This window comes from Protopterus annectens, chromosome 6.part0 (assembly GCF_019279795.1).
Source record: "Protopterus annectens isolate FY-2018-M chromosome 6.part0, PAN1.0, whole genome shotgun sequence".
Lineage (NCBI taxonomy): Eukaryota > Metazoa > Chordata > Ceratodontiformes > Protopteridae > Protopterus > Protopterus annectens.
In genome coordinates this window covers 754,838,236-754,859,264 of record NC_056737.1, presented here as the reverse complement: position 1 = coordinate 754,859,264, position 21,029 = coordinate 754,838,236, and the positions used below count along the sequence as shown (strand labels likewise).

At 35.1% G+C, this 21,029-nt stretch overlaps 1 protein-coding gene across 1 annotated transcript in view; it reads right to left on the bottom strand.

Moving 5' to 3' along the window:
• The window catches only part of SLC35F4 (solute carrier family 35 member F4), a 638,863-nt gene that overhangs the window by 475,682 nt on the left and 142,152 nt on the right, over positions 1 to 21,029 (bottom strand). The window contains exon 2 of the mRNA XM_044074433.1: positions 15,924 to 16,221. Within this exon, the coding sequence (XP_043930368.1) occupies positions 15,924 to 16,221 (298 nt within the window). The remainder of the gene's footprint in view (positions 1 to 15,923; positions 16,222 to 21,029) is intronic.

Below are 21,029 nucleotides of genomic sequence, written 5' to 3'. Positions count from 1 at the left end.
GAGTGTATGCCTGTAGTAGGGTTACATTTACTGAATGATGAAACTATCCAGATAATGCTAGTAAATTATACAAATCTATCTATAAATTGTTTACATCAGCTCAGTTGTAGTTAAGATGAAACAGTAGTATGAGCACCTTTCTCTGAGTATAGCTGGAAGATCTACTAATTGAACTGTTGCTGCAGGAACTATGCTGAGTATACATAAAAATAAGTGGATGTGGTTACCGCACCAGAGTTTACTATGTATTCATCTTGGGTATTGTTCTGTTAGATTACTTTGACTATAAAGCTGTCTTTTAAAAAAATAGAAAAGTAGGACATCTCCACTTTGTAGTCATCTTATTTATTGCAAAACAGAGGTATTTATCTCTGATAAATCAATGGGGACAGCTGTCTTCTTACATCTAGGTTTCAGTAGTAGCTGCTATCATACCTTTCAACTGTCCAGATTTTTGCAGAATATCCAGATTTTTGCCTCATATTTTTGGTCAATTCCTCAACAAATTGTGGGGTGTTTTTGGCAAATCACTGAAGATTAAAGTCAGTAAAAAATGACATATATTTGGGTTTCAGACTTCCTGTCTTTCCGAAAGTGCAGACTAACACACCTGTTATTTTTAATTATTATTAATTATTTTTAATGGCAAAGAGAGAGGTGGCGAAGGCTAAGGATAAGGCATATGAAGAGTTGTATGAAAGGTTGGACACTAAGGAGGGAGAAAAGGACCTGTACCGATTGGCTAGACAGAGGGACCGAGCTAGGAAAGATGTGCAGCAGGTAAAGGTGATAAAGGATAATGAGGGAAACATACTCACAAGCGATGAGAGTGTGTTGAGGAGGTGGAAAGAGTACTTTGAGGGGTTGATGAATGAAGAGAATGACAGGGAGAGAAGGTTGGATGATGTAGGGATAGTGTATCATGAAGTACAATGGATTAGCAAGGAGGAAGTAAGGACAGCTATGAAGAGAATGAAGAATGGAAAGGCTGTTGGCCCAGATGACATACCTGTGGAAGCATGGAGGTGTTTAAGTGAAATGGCAGTGGAGTTTTTAACCAGATTGTTTAATGAAATCTTGGAAAGTGAGAGGATGCCTGAGGAATGCAGAAAAAAGTGTTTTGGTACCGATTTTTAAGAATAAGGGTGATGTGCAGAGCTGTAGTAACTACAGAGGGATTAAATTGATCAGTCACAGCATGAAGTTATGGGAAAGAGTAGCGGAAGCAAGGTTAAGAAGGGACATGGTGATTAGTGATCAGCAGTATGGTTTCATGCCAGGAAAGAGCACTACAGATGCGATCTTTGCTCTGAGAGTGTTGATGGAGAAGTACAGAGAATGTCAGAAGGAGTTGCATTGTGTTTTTGTAGACGTAGAGAACATATGACAGGGTGCCTAGAGAGGAGTTGTGGTATTGTATGAGGAAGTCAAGAGTGTCAGAAAAGTATGTAAAAGTGGTACAGGATATGTACGAGGGTAGTGTGACAGTGGTGAGGTCTGCGGTGGGAGTGACGGATGCGTTTAAGGTCAAGGTGGGGTTACATCAAGGATCAGCTCTGAGCCCTTTCTTATTTGCAATGGTGATGGACAGGTTGACAGATGAGATCAGACAGGAGTCCCCGTGGACTATGATGTTTGCAGATGACATTGTGATCTGTAGTGAGAGTAGGGAACAGGTGGAGGAGACCCTGGAGAGATGGAGATATGTTCTAGAGAGAAGAGGAATGAAGGTCAGCAGGACTAATTCAGAATATATGTGTGTGAATGAGAGGGAGGATAGAGGAATGGAGAGGATGCAAGGAGTAGAGGTGGCGAAAGTGGATGAGTTTAAATACTTAGGGTCAATAGTTCAGAGTAATGGTGAGTGTGGAAGAGAGGTGAAGAAGAGAGTACAGGCAGGATGGAGTGGGTGGAGAAGTGTGTCAGGAGTGATTTGTGACAGACGAGTACCTGTAAGAGTGAAAGGGAAGGTCTACAAGAGGGTTGTGAGACCAGCTATGTTATATGGGTTGGAGACAGTGACATTGACAAAAAGGCAGGAGTTTGAGCTGGATGTGGCAGAATTAAAGATGTTAAGATTTGCACTGGGTGTGACGAGGGTGGACAAGATTAGGAATAAGTATATTAGAGGGTCAGCCCAGGTTGGAAGGTGTAGAGACAAAGTCAGACAGGCATGATTATGTTGGTGGACATGTGCTGAGGAGGGATGCTGAGTATATTGGGAGAAAGATGCTAAAGATGAAGCTACCAGGTAACAGGAAAAGAGGAAGGCCTAAGATAAGGTTTATGGATGTGGTGAGAGGACATGCAGGTGGTTGGTGTGACAAAGCAAGATGCAGAGGACAGGAAGAAATGGAAACAGGTGATCTGCTGTGGCGACCTCTAACGGGAACAGCCGAAAGAAGATGATGGTGATGATGATTAATTATTTTTAATATATATATTTTTATTATTAAGAGTGATATTTAAAATCTCTCCATATTTTGGAGCCTTTGCCCCCCAATTATTTTAGGCTTTGTCCAGATTTCTTGCACTAAGAAGTTGAGAGGTATGGTGGGAATACAATGAAGGATGAGGGATATTATGGAAGGGACTATACGTGATATAAAAGGGAAGGGACATCAAGTAATGTTATTGGTTGTGAGAGAAATTATGGATGATATTATAAGTAAAAGACAGGATGCAAAACTTATCCTAGGTGGTAGTAGCAAGGCATTTGATACAATAAGACATGATACTTTGTGGGATGTTATAGAAAAGTATGGAACACGTAACAGAAATAGGAGAGTGTGCATGTCAGCATATCAAAATAATATAGTGAGAGTGTTAATGAATAGGTGGTTGAGTAAAGAATATGCATGAAGTGTGTTTTTAGACAAGGCTGTTCTATGAGTGGAATATTGTTTGCATTGGTAATGAATGTAATAGTGACTTTATTTAGTGGGAAATTGATTTTGGCAGATACATTGTGAAAAATCATTATGGTTGTTGAAGGAGAGGGAACCAATTATGGAAGAATAGCAATGAGGATGTTACAAGAAAAATGATACATACTAAAAAATAAAAATGTGTGTATATATATATATATATATATATATATATGTGCATGTATATATGGAAATATGGAAATAATGTTTTTTTTTTGTTGTGTTAAATAAGGGATATCTACCTTGGCAAGCACCAACTCAAGCAGATGGGACCTTGGTTTAACATCTCATCTGAAGGATGGCACACTCAGAATTGCAGTTCCTGTCTTACGCTGCACTGCAGTGTCAGCTATCGATCTACTTGGTATGGGAATAGAACCCACAGCCTTATTCAACACAGGTGAGCATGCTACTGCCACTACTGACACTGCCAAAATTTTAATTTAAATGGACAATTAAAGCAGAAGCCTTTATGCAAGTAAAATATAAGCAAATGTTCAGGACCAGCATTAATTGCTGCAGATTTGCCAAGCAATTCTTAGTGGATGTCGCTGAGGTGGGAGTAGGTTACTCTTGTTTCAGACTATTCACGAGAATGCATAACCTACCTATGTAATTAGAATTCTCAGCAATGCTGGGAAGCAGTATTTGGATTGAGAAAGAGAATACCTTGTTATAAAATGGCTCTCACCCCACTAAATCACTATTTATTAGATACAGAATTTGTCAATGTCCATGACTCTCTATAATGGCTCTACCATCAGAAGTATTGCAATTCAAAACTACCCAGATGAGCTTTGACATTCCAGTCTTGTAATTTTAAATTCATCATCATCTTGATTGCAGACACTGGGACATGGATGGTCTGTTTCAACCTTATATCCCATCTGAAAGAGCTATAACCAGAGGCTGTATGGGGAGTTGTGTGACACAGTGACTGCTTAGCCTGGAAGGCACACTGTTCATTGTGGTACTGCCTTTGTTAGTGGGTGTATCACAAAAAAGAAGTGCAGAGAGAGAAACAGTGGCGAGATAGAGAGAAAGAGAGAGAGAGATAGTGAGAGATGGAGAGATACAGAGCATGCAGGCAAATCAAAGACAGGCAAGTTTCTATGACGACTAATACTGAGCAGTTCCCTTTAGGTTATATCATAGATGCTACCTCATTAGAAAGAGTCAGATTCCTGACCTCCAGGTTGAAAAAGGATGTCCTGAAAGGAGTCCCCAGGGAACTACAAGTGAAGGACAAAGGCAGTCTGGAACATGGCATGGAAACCTGGAAATGGGTGAGAAGTCGAAAGTACTGGAGTTATCCCTGCTTGTGTGGTGAACTCTATTAACAGGACACTAATATATGTAAGTATTGTTGGTTTTCTGGACAATATTGGGAATACCCTGTCTAATTGTTGATAAAGAATAATTGAATTGTGTTAACTAACAAGAGGTCATACTGAACCTAACTTTGAAAGAAATTGTGTGCATTGACTAGATTTTAAGGAATTTGGATTTATGACTGTTTTTTCTTTTCATTTACCGTACTGTTTTGCAAAAAAAAATGTTCTGTCCATTTGGTGATTACAAACAGTAAATTGCTGCAAAATGTATGAAATTTAGTTAAAAAAGCACTTTCCTTATCTTGCATGTCTAAGGTCAAATCTATTGCAAATGGTGAAAGGCTGCATGGGCAGCTGGTCACAGCTGTGTAATATCTCCTGTTATAGACTGTACAGACTGATTGCAGTTTTGGTAAAATATCTCTCACCTATCATCTGAAGTATTATTATAGATGCTAATTAATGCTACAACCTAAAATTTTGAATGACTTCACAGATGGCTATACTGAGACCATGCTTCCAGGTCACTGGATGCAGTTATACCTTTTTGTTTTTAATTCCCTCCTTACTTAAGTAATCGATTAATTATGGCACAATGGTGCAGCAGTTAATGTTGTCACCTCACAGCAAGAGGTTCTCTGGTTCCATTCTTGTCTGGGGTACCTTCTGTGTGGAGTCCCCATGTCTCCCTGCATTAGTGGGTTTCCTCCCACATTCCAAAGTCATGTGTCTGGAACATTTCCCCCAGGCATTTGCTGAAAATAGGCTTTGTACTAGTTGGATTTTTCTGGTCAACAAATGTAAATAAATTATTTATTTATTTATTTTGTGATTCTGCATGATTTGCCAAATGGCTTCTCCTTTATGCACTCAGCTGACCTATTTGTTCCTCCACTGGGGCCAAAGCCCCTAGCCCAATCATTCTCTATGGAGGTGAGAGTTAGGTGTTATGGTGCAGGCCAGTTTGCCAATGCTGTGGATTGTTTTATTCCCACCACCCTAGTGAGATTGCACACTCTACAACTGCTGCTCCTTGGAGGTGCATGCAAGCTAATGGGCATGAGCAATCTCCTAGTTAAGCAGCTCACCTCTATGCAGCACAGGCATATTAGGCTTCTTGTTACAGGTTTTACACCTGGAGTCCTACATGTGCCCCCAATGCAGTAAGCTGAACTGCACCCCCCACCAGATGGGAGAGCTAGTATCAGCTGCTCATTCTCATCCATTTTCACCCAGTTCCTCCAACATTCATGATGGTAGTCAAACATGGATCATTTGGGATACATTATGACTTTATCCCTCTGTTGTACATGGCCAATAACTGTGAATTTAATCTATGGTTTGCACGAGTAACTTCTCTTCTTTATTGTTTAACACTAAGAAATAGATGATATGATAGCTTTTATCATATGAATGTTATCTGACCAAGAAACCAAATAATTATCATGTATCGACAAGAAACTAAAGCATTAAAAAGTGGTCATTGAATGATTTGTTTAATTTTTTTCAGTTTTAGGCCTAAGACCTGCTACATAGTGTTTAAGCAGGAAGATTATTTTTTTGAAAAAAATCAAGAAATAGGATTTATGCTTACATTGCTAAGGAGCAAATGTAACATTCTAAAACCATTTGACTAAATCTTCACAAAAAGATGTAATCAGTGTGTTGTGAGCTAAATGTTGTAAGAAAGCAAACATATGAACAAAGCATTTGCAGAACCTTAATTCATGGCTGAGATCAGAAACATAAATGCTTCATGGAGGTTTCACACTAGAACGTCCTTGTAGACAAGTTTCCCACAGAAAAATAATGTGATGATGTTATTATTTATTTAAGGAAGTACGAGTAGTGGGATAATGAAGTGATTTGTGAAATAAAACTCATACAAAATGTCTACTGAATTATTCAAGCAACAACTTCATATATAGCATTTTAGTGATTGCCACTGAAAAACATTTTACATGGAAGTTGGAAATGAGAAAAGTTCAGTGTTTTTGTCAGATTGGCTTTTTGGACAAGTGTAATTAGACAAAGAATTTTGTGGAACAGCATGTTAATTAAATAATGCTAATTTTTTTAAAGTAACTATAGCCTTAGCAGTATCAGTTACTGTTACACCTGTCTGTTGAAATTTTGTCCATACAGTGTTTACTTCAGTATGTGTTGCATGCTTGGCTTGTCAAAGCAAATCAAAAGCAAATAAAACAAAGATTACTGATATGATATTGGGAAATGGGCAAAGAGATAACAGACAAACAGGAAAATAGCATAGTATAAAATAATTATACTAGCAGTAAAGTTAAATGAAAAGTTGGTTTCATTATCTATCATCTATCATTATCTATCACCTCTGCAAATGGTACCAAAAATTGCCCCCCACTAACCACACTAAACGTTTAGGTGTTACCTTAGATGAATCCCTCATATTTGACATTCATATTGCCCAAACCATCAAAAAAAGTCCACATCAAACTAGATACCCTTTACAGGGCCAAATCATTCTCAACTCCCAATGCCAGGCTAGCTACTGCTCACACACGCCTTCTATCTATCCTTCTCTATGGCTCTCTCATATTTACTAACCTTTGAAAATCTGACCTCAAGAATATAGAATCATGTTACCATAAGATTGTTAAATTTGCCTCTAATCACCCACACAGAGCCCACCATTGCTCAGCTCTTATAATATTAAACTGGCTAGAGCTCCCCAACCTTCTATTTCTCAATCAACTCTCCTTAGGCCACAAAATAACTGTCATTGTACAGTTATATTGTTTGTACTATTTTCTACTGCTTCCTGGTTGTGTTGCACTACTGTGGAGCTTTCTCCCTGGGTCTGCTCTAGTCAATAGGAGCTTGCACTGCACTGTTTCTTGATACTGTAAAATAATTCTATTGTACTAATGTTTTGCTGTTACTATGCTTTTGTTTGTTTGTTTGTTTTGTATTATTGTGGAGCTTTTCTTCCCGGGTCTCCGCTGAAAATGGCCTCTGGCCCAGTCAGACATACTCGGTCAACAAATGTAATAAATAAACAAATACATAAATAAATAAATATTATTTTGTGGTTATTGTCTTGCTTGTGATTGAAAGCAGCCAGTCAAGTTAGCAACATTGAAAGCCATATTGCCAATGCTTCATCACTTACAATTGCAGGTATGTCAAAATAAGAATGAATGTGTGGGATACATATTAAAAGACTCGAGAAAATGATAATGGCTTCCTGGATATCCAGTGTGAAGCAGACTTACAGGAATGCTGCTGACAGAATAGCCTTTGTTTTGTTTTTACTACTAATCACATAATCACAAAAATGCAATAAATTAGACCATAGTAATTGTTTAAAAATGTTCCCTATACTTATAGCATAATGGCTTTAGATTTCCTTTTATATGAGTATATATACTTAGCACTATAAGTAACTGGTAGTAGTTAACAGGCAAGACACTTTGTACAAAAATTTGCAGTGTCAACATTGCTTCTGTTCTACTTTAGGAAAAAGAAGAAACATGAACACAGACATCCTGTAAGTTAGAAACTTTTAGGTCACTTATGGTAGTATATATATATATATATATATATATATATATATATATATATATATTGATGTGTGCATAATAAGCAGGAAGTGAGACTATTTAAATTGTTGTTTACATATTTTTGGATATCCAGGCTGGCAGAAGTATCAGTGATAAAAAGAATTGTCTTCTTTGTCTTGAGACAAGAGTGATAGTAATGAACTACAGGCAAATGGGTATTTATACAGAGTCAAGACAAGAAAGGAGAAAAAGGCCAGCAATTGTGGTACTGGCTTAGCAGTCTAGTGCTATATGTCCTTTGTAGGCATTAATAGTCTAGAAGTATACAATTAATACATTATGTCCTGTGTAAATATTACGAGTCTAGAAATATTTATGTATTTTATTTATTTATTGACATTTGTTGATCAGGAAAGTCCACTGAGTCCAGAACCCAGTTTCAGTGGAGGCCTGGGAAGAAAAGGTCCAGACTCAAATCCAAAATGTACAGTAGACAATGTAATATATATGACACATTCAAAATTTCAATACAGAAACATCAAAAACAAGAATAAATTTTTACAGTTCTATGGCCAATATGATTTTTCTATAGCTTAATAAGGTTGTGAGCAAATCAAAAAGTAAACAAGACATTCTATATACAGTTGCATACAAAGTTTCAATACAAATACATCAAGAATAAAGTTGTATTTTAATATATATATATATATATATATATATATATATATATATATATATATATATACAGTTCTATGTAATATGCAATGGTTTACATAGTTTATTTAGGGTTGGTACATTTTTATTTACATGAAATATGATGTGTGTTAGCACAAATGGCTAATTATGGTTAGATAGTGAGATTACAAGCAAATATATAATGAAGATCATATTTGCAGAGAAATATCTAATTGATTTTTATAGGAGATCTGCTATTCTGGGGTGTGTATCATAACTTAAGGTGGTCTACAGTTTTGTTGACAGGGACATACCAACTTGTTAAGAAAATTATGTTTTAAAGTGAATTTAAAGTTTTTTAAATATTTCAGTTGTGTGGTAGAGGGAGATAGGGCATTCCATAGCTTAGAACTGGCATGTGAGTAAAAGCTTTGTCCTCCCCTTTTACTGGGTTTGGAAACCTTTAGGATTGTTAGTGGATCGAAGGTTTTTGGTGAGGGCGTAAAAGTGTAGGATAGAAAGAGGAGAGGGAACTTATCTTTATCATACATTAGTTGATGAACTAATGTTAGTTGGGTGTAATTAAGGAAATGGGGTATTCGAGCCATTTAATTCCTTAATGGCTAGAAATGGTGAATTTTATACAGTAGCCCTGTGGCAAATTTTCCTATTTTATAAATATGGAATTAATAGTTTGCATTCTGTGTAAGTATTATGAGTCTACACATATGGGATTAGTACATTATGTCCTGTGTAAGTCTTCAAAGTCTAGAAGAATGACATTAGGTGCACTATTGATGCAGGTTGCATAATATTGTTTCTCAAAATACAATGCTGTGGAAATCTAACTTAGAAGTTAATCTCCGAATGCAACTTTGGAAGTTATTTTATCCTATAGTACAAAGTAGTGCATCCTGAGAGTTAGAATATGTATGTTTGGAGGTGCAAGGTTGAATCTTCTTGCATTGGGTGTACATGGGGAGCTTGGTATGTTGAAAAGCATAAATACAAAAGTTGCATCCAAGGTTTAGCTTTCAAGATTAGTTTAGGCAAGATTTTTCACTTGAGCTTATATTGTAAACTGTGTGCTAATGATTACCACAATATAAATATTAAAACATGTCCTAGTAAAGTAAAAATTATTTACAGTTGTCATGCAGGTATGTAGACATCTTTTACAAGGCATACACTTGCATGTATTGATTCCATTTAGAGGGATAACATTTTAATATAAAACATGTTGATAACATTACATTTTGTCTTTCATTTGTTTACATTTTTTGATCATAAACAGCTAAAAGTAAATCCGCAATTTTTCACTATAACATGCGATAAGTCGATTCACCAGAATTTCATGCAGATGTTAATAACCTTCTTTCAGTTCACTACTTGAGCATAAGTACATAAATGCTCAATCATGATGAATGCAGAGTGATATTTATCTGAAATCACAGCATCATTCTCAACATCTTTGCTCAAGAGTCAAAGGAACTAATGTAGTAGGAGGTTAAAGTCCAGAATTAAGGATAATTTTTTAAATATTATTCTAATTCACTTAAAAATGTAATAGAACAGCAAACTTTTCATGAATGTGCATTTTTGAACAATAAGAAGTATGAAACTCTAATATCTGGCATTATTAACTGACTGTATTCTCAATGTTTTAGTAGAAAATCCAAAATTTTATAAGGGACAGGCAAAAATATGAAGTAAAACCAGAGATAATTAAGAGGTATGAATCTTAGTCCAATCACCTTTATCTAGTTATACTGTCTTAAATATTATAAAATGGATAAGGTATTATCTACTCCCTGGTGCAGGTACAAAATGCATAGCCCCTTGAGTTCAGTAAATGCTCTAAGCCAACTTTCAACTCTATTATCTTATTAGCATTTCATTTTCTAGGAAACTGTATGTCTTAATTTATAACTTTGTTCAGTTTTCTGCCTATCATTCATTTAGTACCTTGCATTAATCAATTAAATTACATTAGCCTGATTTAGTAATTGTAACAGTGAGACCAGTATTGATTTGAAGATTAGTTTTCCACGTATGTTGGTTTATGAAGAACTTCAACCACAACATAATAACGGTGCTTTACTTGCATTTATTGGTATCAGACCTATTTCAAAAATACTTTCATTTTTGTTGGTTGTGTAAATTATACATGTAAAAATTAATGCCAATAGTGAAATGTATGCTTATCTGGGTATTAGCCTCCATAACACTTTCAAAACTAAATGTTACATAATCAGTTTGTTCTGGCAATTGTACTATATTGGAACTTTTTTCTTTTCAGGAATCTATAGGAATTGGATTTTAACTCAGTCAGACTATCCCAGTAAACAAAAGCATCACAGGTGAAGTGAATACTGCCTTTGTTCCGTTTCGTTTGTATTTCGTGGATTTTTATCTATTGGCACTATTTGCTGCTGTATGGACTGCTGAATTGTGCTAGAGGGAGAATCGCTTGGTAAGGATAAGCGAGTTTTCATTTACGCACCAGCACTATTAAAATTTGGCGCCATTCGGGTGCCATTCTGCTGCATAGCTTCCTTAACGTTTACATTATTTCAACTGAATCCAAGAAGGAAGCGATTTAGCTGCCAATATTTGTTTATTTATTTTACTCATACTTGTTTTATTGGGCAGCTTAATCATTTACATGGCAGAACTAAGTAATTCACAAGTTGAATTACCATATGTACCGGAACACTGTCGAGACAATATGATAAGATTTCAAGTGTATGTAGATGGGAAGGAGAACCAGTTGAGAGCGTATGACGCCATTGACACGACGATGGAAGAAGGATCCATTACGGAAGCAAGCAACAATGGATTATTGGTTATGTTGAGTCAGATGGAGATGGATTTTGTTAAATTAAAACGTCTCCAACTGCAGAGACAACATTTCGAGGTATGCATTGAACGTCGGATAATACCGAGGGGGCTACGTATTCTTAAAATGCCTACCACAGGCAACAGGTACACAGACTTATTATATCAATGGCAAAAAATAAATTTAAATACAAGTATGCAATATATGACATTGTTAAATAGTTATTTTCTACCAGAAGAAATGAGTTTACGTGAACAAGTAGTGGAACAACAAAAGACTATTTATTCCATGTTTCCCAAACATATGGTTGATAAAGCATTAGAAAAATTGTTGGACAATGTGTACATGTTTGAAAAGACACTACTAGAACAGAAACAAAGCAAAATCAGCAGGAATACAAAGGATTTTGTGAAAAGCCAAGTTTTTACTTGGCCTAGAGAAGAAAAGACTTTCAAAAGTAAACTGAAAACTGTACATATAAGCCAAAAGATTAATGTGTCACAAGGGTTAATTAACCCAAATTCTAGAAGTGATACAAATGCATTATCAAACTTAACTGATATGAATGTTAATAGAAATTTGGATGGTGCTGTTGATATAAGTAACAAACAGGTTACTGTTAAAGCTATGGTACATCAGGAACAGAATGGTATAGTAATGATCATGACAGTATTTCAGACTGTCAAGAGAACTCTACATTGGAGAAAGAAAGTGTATTAATTATCTCTAATGATAAAGAACACAATTCAGGAGAAAATGTAGTGAGAGAAAGAATTATGAATACTAAAAAGGTTGACTCTCATGACATGGTCCCTTTCCCGATAGGAGAGAAATGGAAGGGGGGAGGGGGGAGAAGCAGGTCTATGAGTCGAGGAAGACAAAAGAGACAAATAACAGAAGTAGAGCAAACAGGGCCCACGTTGAAAAAAAATGTGGGACAAAAGTCTAACACATTAGTATGGAATATTTCTAGTAAGATCTTAACCAAGGAAGAGAATGAAGTTTTAGAGAAAGGATTGATGTTTATACCGACAATGAAAAGTGACATAACTGAATCCATAACAGATTTGAAACTATTTGTAAGAAATGTTCAACTAAAAATGGATTTTGGTATGACAGATCTGGGAATACATAGTCATATATATAAAAAACCTAGCACATATATACCATCACTACATCCATTGTTAGAAGCTTATTCTAAATTGGTAGAAGGAGAATTACACAAATTGAATGAGACTAATAGGAAAAGAAAATTTCATGGAAATTTAACATATAATGCCAGAAAGGCACTTGGAAGCTTAAAACATGATTTTAGCATCATGATTCGACCAGCCGATAAGGGTGGACCCACTGTTATCATGGATATGGAGGATTATCTGTCTAGTATGAAGAATATGTTGGAAGATGTGAAATATTATAAACAAATTAATTCTAAACAAGTTGGAGAGGTTCAGAATAAAATTTTATATTTACATCTTGAAGGATTGATTAGTCAGGAACTGTTTGAGTTCTGTCAAGTGGAATGTCCGAGAATACCCTGTATACAGGGAGTTCCAAAAATACATAAAAATCCAATTTCCCCCCCTATGAGGCCTATAGTAGCCGGAAGGGGGTGGTTAACCGAACCTATCCGGAAGGGGGTGGTTAACCGAACCTATATCTATGTATATAGAATCTAAGCTAAAAACTGTAGTGGAGAGATATACATATGTCCTAAGAGACACCAAACAATTCCTGTTCATGTTGTATGATTATATGAAAGTTGAGAAATTAATACCTGACTATTGGCTGGTAACATTAGATGTTACATCTTTATTTACTAGCATTCCCAACTCACAAGGAATAGAATGTATACGTAGATGTTTAATGCAAACTCAGCTTTATGGTCCATCTTCAGTTGAGACTATTAGTACACTGATGGGGATTGTATTAGAGAATAACATCTTTAATTTCCAAAACCAGATTTACTTACAGAGGGATGGCGTGGCTATGGGCATTTCTTGTGCCAATAGCTACACCAACCTTGTTATGGCTGATTGGGAAAGTGAACAATTGTTCAAATTGGATGCTTTTCGGAAGCATGTGGGGTTCTATGTTCGTTTTGTAGACGACCTTTTCTTGATCTGGAAATCTGATGATGTACAGTTGAACCAGTTTGTAGAACAAATAAATTCTTTAACAGGTTATTTAAAATTCACAATGACAGCATCACAACATCTTGTATCTTATTTGGATGTTTATGTAGAAAAAATCCTCAATAGTTATCTTAATACAGGAATCTATCGGAAATCTTGCCATAGAAGTTCTTATCTCCATAGATCGAGTATGCATCCTGGTTACATATTTAATAATATAATAAAAGGACAAGCCATGCGAGTCTCGAGATTGAACTCCACTCAGGAAGGATATAATCAGGAAATAGTTGACCTTAAGCAACAGTTTTTAGACAGATCATATAAGTTAGAAGAAATAAATAAAAGTTTAACTAACATACAGGGTCTTAGAAAAGATAGAGCTTATCCATATTTTGCAGACCAGAGTGTTAAGAAAGATATGGACTTAATAAGAAGCTATAATGATCAGGGAACTTCAGCCACTATCTTCTATACACAAGATGTTAGAGAAATTAGAATGGCATATGAGAAATATTGGGACCTACTACAGATAGATCCAAACATGTCCGAAGTGGTAGGGGGCACACCCAGATTTACATATACAAATAAACTTAATTTACATAGAATGTTGTGTGGTCCTAATAGAGTTGAATTTAAACCTAGTTATGGTAAATTAATGACTAACACACATCCTTGTAAAAAATGTAACTTTTGTTATTCAATAGATGAATCGGCAAGATTTGTACATCCGATTACTCAGCAGTTATTCAAATTCAACAGTAATGTGAATTGTGAAACTTCACACGTTGTGTACTTGGCATTATGTCAGTCTTGCCCAGCATTTTATGTGGGCAAGACAGATAGATGACTAAGAGAGAGAATTAGGGAGCATTTTTATAACATTAAGATTAAATCTGATAAAAATGCTCTCTCTAAACATGTAATCAAAAATTCCATGGAACATACTTTTAAATTTATGGTTATTCATGTCAATTACCCAATGATTAGGAGAGGCCCTATACGCAATACCACTGAACAACAAGAGACTAAGTGGATAATCAGGCTAAGGGCAGATAAGGAGCCAGGACTTAATGACCGTATCCCAATCAGACCTATGTTAAAAGCTAGGGCATTAAAGGTGAAAAAATAAATTATTTATTTTATTCATTAATCCTTTAATGTTTTTATTAGTAGGGATTATGATCATTATTGGCCAGGAGTAATGTGTATATATTTATTAATATTTATTAATATTTTGTATTTTGATTTAGTTGTTGCTCTAAAATATATATATATTGGTATTTATGCCTTATAGTTAATGAAATGATGGCACATTTTTGCTAGTATATATGAAGTGATTTGTATTAGCATTCTCAAAACACAATATTAATTAGAAAAGTTTTAAATAGATACATAGGCATTATAACTGTATTATTTTATACTACAGTTCAGTAATGGGTGGAGTTAATCTGTGTCACATATTAATATTAATCAAGGCACCCATTACGGTATATTATAAGTTCAATAAGGCAGATATACAGGCACTTTTAGGATTTTATAGTTTAACCATGGTTTTTTATTCAGTAATATATATCCCATTTTATAAATTGTATATATATATTTTTATGAAATGCCTATAGTAAAGGGGTTTATATAATATGATTAGCATTGTATATGATCGTACTCTTAGAATTTATGTAAATGCATTTTTGTTGTTGGATTAATTTAGATACTCAGTGATAGGAAGTGATGTCATTAAATTTAGGAGTATATAAGGATCTTAAAAAATATGTAATTTTTTATGGCCTGAAGAAGCCTACGGGTGAAAGCGCTTGCCTTTCTGACTGTTTTTGAATAAAACCAGTTTTATGCACATCTCCTGACGAGTTTTTGTCGTGGTGCATCACAGGTGAAGTGAATACTGCCTTTGTTTCGTTTCGTTTGTATTTCGTGGATTTTTATCTATTGGAACTATTTGCTGCTGTATGGACTGCTGAATTGTGCTAGAGGGAGAATCGCTTGGTAAGGATAAGCGAGTTTTCATTTACGCACCAGCACTATTTAAATTTGGTGCCATTCAGGTGCCGTTCTGCCGCATAGCTTCCTTACCATTTACATAATTTCAACTGAATCCAAGAAGGAAGCGATATAGCTCCCAATATTTGTTTATTTAAAATAAATAAATACATTTCCCAAATCAATGAACACATTAATTGATAACCCTGCAATTTATAAGAAAAAATCTCAAGATGATATAGAGAATGTTTTATATATGGTACTAATAATTTTAAGTAGCCCATCTGATGGTCTACAGCTGAACTAATTATCTTTTCCATCTGAATATACACGCACATATACATTAACATGTTTATTATACATGCATATTAAATACACACACACACACACACACACACACACACACACACACACACACACACACACACACACACACATATGTATATATAGATGTATCTTCATAACATGCTGAAGCTTACCTTAATTTTTTAATAGGTGACTGCTTTTCATCTGCAGTTGCCAGGTGCCCAGTATAATAAACAGGGAAAAACATAATATTCCAATTTGTTGAGAACCAAGTCATGAAAAATGGACAATGAAAGTTCTTATATGTAATTTTCACAATTTGTGTAGTTCCAACCCATGAGGATGACACTGACAAAATAATCAGAAATCCCCAGATGAGCTTTAGAAATGCTGACGTACACGACTGACATCGGGTTTGGACATTATTTTCATGATTTAAGTTTTCAGGGTGGTTCTCTGTACTTTCATCTCCTGAAAGAAACAAATGAATGCATAAGTTTTACTGTATGACAGATTCTTCTCATTACTTTTAGATCTACTATACACTGAAATTACTGACATTTCTTCAAATGACAATGCTTTTCAATACGGTTTTTGAATGTACGCAGTAACCAGAAAAGTAGTCATCTCTCTGGAAAGTAATACATTAGGGAAAAAAACTCCATAAAGGTGCTGAAGAATGTTGGCACCTATGAACCTCATCTGTTTTTGGTATGCAGACATCATGCAATATACATGTATCAAGAAAACTGACTACCAGATACTTCCCACATTCAGAAATCCTCTACTATACAAATCAAAGTTATACTTTATACTCAACGAGGAATATCAAAATTGTGTAATTACAATCATTAATGTCATCATTTTTGTGACCAAAATGGATAACTAGGATAACCCTTTCTTGGCCAGTTCACAGTCTTGTTGTAGGCATTATGGTTACTGCTTGAGTTAAATAGAAAATAATGTAGTTTTCACAGAAAAGTAATAGGGACATTTACTATAAATCTGTACAGATGAAGAATTTGTGCTTATGAAGTGGAAAGAGACAATCAACCTAATTTTCCTTACACTTTACCTTAACACTGAGATACAGAACTATGATATTATGCTAGAAGGGACTACCAACATAATACCAAAAAATAGACCTAATTTCTTCACATGACTGTATACACACACACACACACACACACATATATATATATATATATATATATATATATATATATATATAAAAAAGTATATATATATATATATATATATATATATATATATATATATATCTATATCGGATCACTAAGTTTGTGTCTTCTGGCTTTTCCCGGTTAGGGGTCGCCACAGCGGAACTCCGGTCCGCTAATGATTGGCAGTAGAGTTTTACGTGCTGGCTTGCCAGGCCTAATGCACAACCTTCAATGAAGGAACGCCCATTCACACATGTCGCCACACAGAAGACACTCTAACTGAGAATCAAACAGGCCAATGTCTAACTGTGAGGTGACAACGCTACTGCAGCACCACCACCGCGGCACTATGGAGTACCGAAATTCCACAATCCCGAAATTTAGAATCTCGAGGACCAGAATTCGAGATTGCTGAATCTCGAACGTAGAGAATGGGGATTGCCGAACAGTGCAGAACAGGAACTTTGCAGTTCACTCCACTGTAGTGTGATCTCAGAGTTGGTATATTTAAGTTGCAAGGGAGTGTGGGGGTGCATGGGGGCTTGCCCCGCTGCATACACGTTAGAATAGTTTGTTGTATGTTTTACTTTTTTTTTTTTTTTTTTTTAAGTTTTGAGATTCCACAATCTCGAGATTCTAGTCCTCTGGATTCAGAGCCTCGGGACTGTGGAATTTTGGTATTCCGTAGTGATTCCATATATATATATATATATATATATATATATATATATATATATATATATATCCATGAAATATAGATTAGAATGAGAGGGTCCAATATATCAGAAGTTATATGAATATGTCACATATGATAATAGCACCTCTAATATGTAGATATGCCAGAAATACACATCAGATCAAAGTATGTATGAACATTAGAAGTTGAAGGTTAAGAGGATTGTCAATATTTCCAAGACTTTTCAAGAAACATCAGATGATTTAACCATTTTATCAGTCATCTATCTAACATGTTTCATGTAAGGATCTGTTGAATATATATATATATATATATATATATATATATATATATATATATATATATACATATATATATAAAACACTTATTACAACATAAGTATTATATTTTGCAATTATACACATATTACTCATATCCGTTTACAATATCTATATTGATGTCTTTCATCAGAAAGGGGGAGAGAGAGAGAGAGAGAGAGAGAGAAAGGGACCTCACAACCCTCTGTTTAGTTACTAAAGGTTTAATTATATAACATAAGTCTGATGTTAATATGCAAAATGAGTTTTCTAATGCAGCTCCTAGTTCACTTGATGTCATTTAGTTGCTAATACTGTCAGTGAATCTGCAGAATGTATGCATCTATAAGAGGACATAGGCAGTTTCAAAGGAGTTAAGCACTTTTATCAGAACTAATTATTTACCATTTAAAGTATCTAGTGAAGGAAAACAGAATTTCAAGAGAAAAGAATTTTAAGTACAACCATTTAACAAGTTCAAAAGGTCAAATGATGTCATCACTGTTGTTTCCTCAAGCTGCAGCTTCATAAACTTGTTAAAAAGTATCTAAATAGGCTCATGCACAACAGAAGTTGTCACTAGTAAAGACAAAAGCATTTTTGGCTGGAAATTCAGAAATTCAGATCATGAAGCTTTTAGAGTTTACAGAAAGCCAAAAAAAAAAAAATGCTCAAGCTGCCTTGTCAGTGCATGTCATGGATCTCCATAATGAGAACAGTCACACAGACCACCAGTTTCCTCACAAAACTTCAACATCATGAAAAAATTAACCCTTTCATATAAAAACAGCTATTTAGAAGTAACAACAGCTGCCTCAAATCAGAAATCATATTATAACATTTCAGTCATTTACCCACTAGTTAACCAGGCCAGAGAGAAAAAAAGGAACCTAGTATATATATATATATATATATATATATTTATATATAAACTTATCTATAAAGCACCATTAATGTACTGTATTATTGTTTAAATGTGTCTAGACAAAGAGTCTAAACATCTAGTTAGAAACATTAATCAAAAACACCTTGTTAGTCCACCACTGACCCACTAGAAAAAATGCACTTTGGTATTAAGTCAAATTATACAATTACTGAAGAATTAGAAGACATACATCATTTGTAGCTATTTAAATGGGAAAAGTATGTAAAGCACTTATAATGGGGAAAAGAGAGAAAAGGAATATTGGCAACAAAAAAGAATAGGAAAAAAGGAGAGAGAGAGAGAGAGAAAGAGAATGTTATTTAAATACTTAATACTATATGTAATTAGAAAAAGTAGATATAGAAAGGAAAAGAAAAAGTTAATAATAAACATGATTCACATTACCTTTCAGAATAGAGACTTTCCAGAATCAAATATATTATGAATCTTAAAACAAAGCATTTTAAATTAGAAGGAATTAATTCATTTCTCCTTTAGTTTTTTAGTTTTGTTTGCTCCTTCCTTCACAGACCATCCATTTTTGTTGCCTGTCTCTTCCAACTCTGAGATGACCATTCCATTTCTTCTATGTCCAACAGTATCTTCTTCTTTTGGATAAATTCAACTGCTTCTTGTAGGGAATCAAAGATCTTCACTCCTTCTGGCAAGATGATTTTTATTCTTGCAGGAAAAGAATTTGAGCTTTAATATTGGCTTTTTTCAGGGACTTATTTAGAGGAACACACTATTTTCTTCTAGATATGGTTGTAGAAGTGTAGTCATTGTCAAAACAAATAATTTTTTTAACCATCTTGATAGGGGAATTAGTCCAATCTGATTTCAGCACTAAGTCCTTGTCTTGCAAGGAAAGAAATCTAACTATTATAGACCTGGGGTTAGCTGAACACAGAGATGAAGCTGGATTTGCCAGGACCGATGAGCACTCTCAATTCCAAAAGAGAGGGATTCAGGCATGTTTAGTGCTGATGAAAACCACTTACTGAGGAATTGAATCATGTTAGCACACTCTTCTTTCTCAGGAATTCCATATATTCTTATGTTATTCCGTTTTGATATACTTTCAAGATCTTCCAGTTTCTCAGTCAGCTTGGTGTTTTATTTCAGAAGAAATTCATTGTGATTTTCATTTTCTGTCACTCTAGTATCAAGGTCAGTTACTGTTTCCTTTAAGCCAAGAAGCTGTTCAGACTGTATTTTTACTATTCCATTTAGAAGTCCCAGTTGTTTACTGCATTCTTGTTTGATAATATCCATTTTTCAAATTTGTTTATTTTTAGTGACAGTTCTTGAATGTTTGTTAGCTGCAATTTTATTGGCCATTTTGGGTCAATTCTAAACTCCTTGATCTGTCTCTCTTAAAACCCGGCTGCCTCATGGTTTTGGCATCTTTTCAGGCTTGCTAGCTGTTGCTGAAGCACCTACCAAGGGGAGAAAACGCTGAGAGAAGAAAAGGAGCCAGTTTTGTGATTTTAAGTATTTTCTTCTGATTTTTTGTTAAGTTTTACTGCTTTGTCGCCTACTTTTTGGCATTTTCTGGCTTGCTAAAGTTTATATCTGTAACAGTAACAGTACTTGGAACACATCTAGAGCCTGTTTACTGCATTTCCTGTGTTGCACTTAATTTAAAATCATTTTTCTTTTCCAAAAACTGCATTTTACCTGATTTTGGCCTAGCACTCAAGTGTGGGGTCATTTATTGCACTGTTGTGATTATTTTGCTGCTTGTGTATCTCTGCTACCTTTAAACTGCAACAAAAAAAAATCTTGCTTTTTTCCACTTTCTGAAAGTTAAGAAAGTTCAGTTACGGATTTGCTGTTCTGAACTGTTTGGAAGTTTCTAGGAGGCCAGTGCTTGCTTGGGCTAAAGGGAAGTCTCTGTGTTCACCAGAGGGAGTGGTTAACACTGAACAGTCTGCCTGTCCCTGGAGGAGTGGTTACTACCTAGAAGCTGTAGTTTTATTGGCCATTTTGGGTCAATTCTAAACTTCTTGATCTGTCTCTCTTAAAACCCAGCTGCCTCATGGTTTTGTCATATTTACAGGCTTGCTAGTTGTTGCTGATGCACCTACCAAGGGGAGAAAATGCTGAGAGGAGAAGAAAAGGAGCCACTTTTGTGATTTTAAGTATTTTCTTTTGATTTTTTCTTAAGATTTACTGCT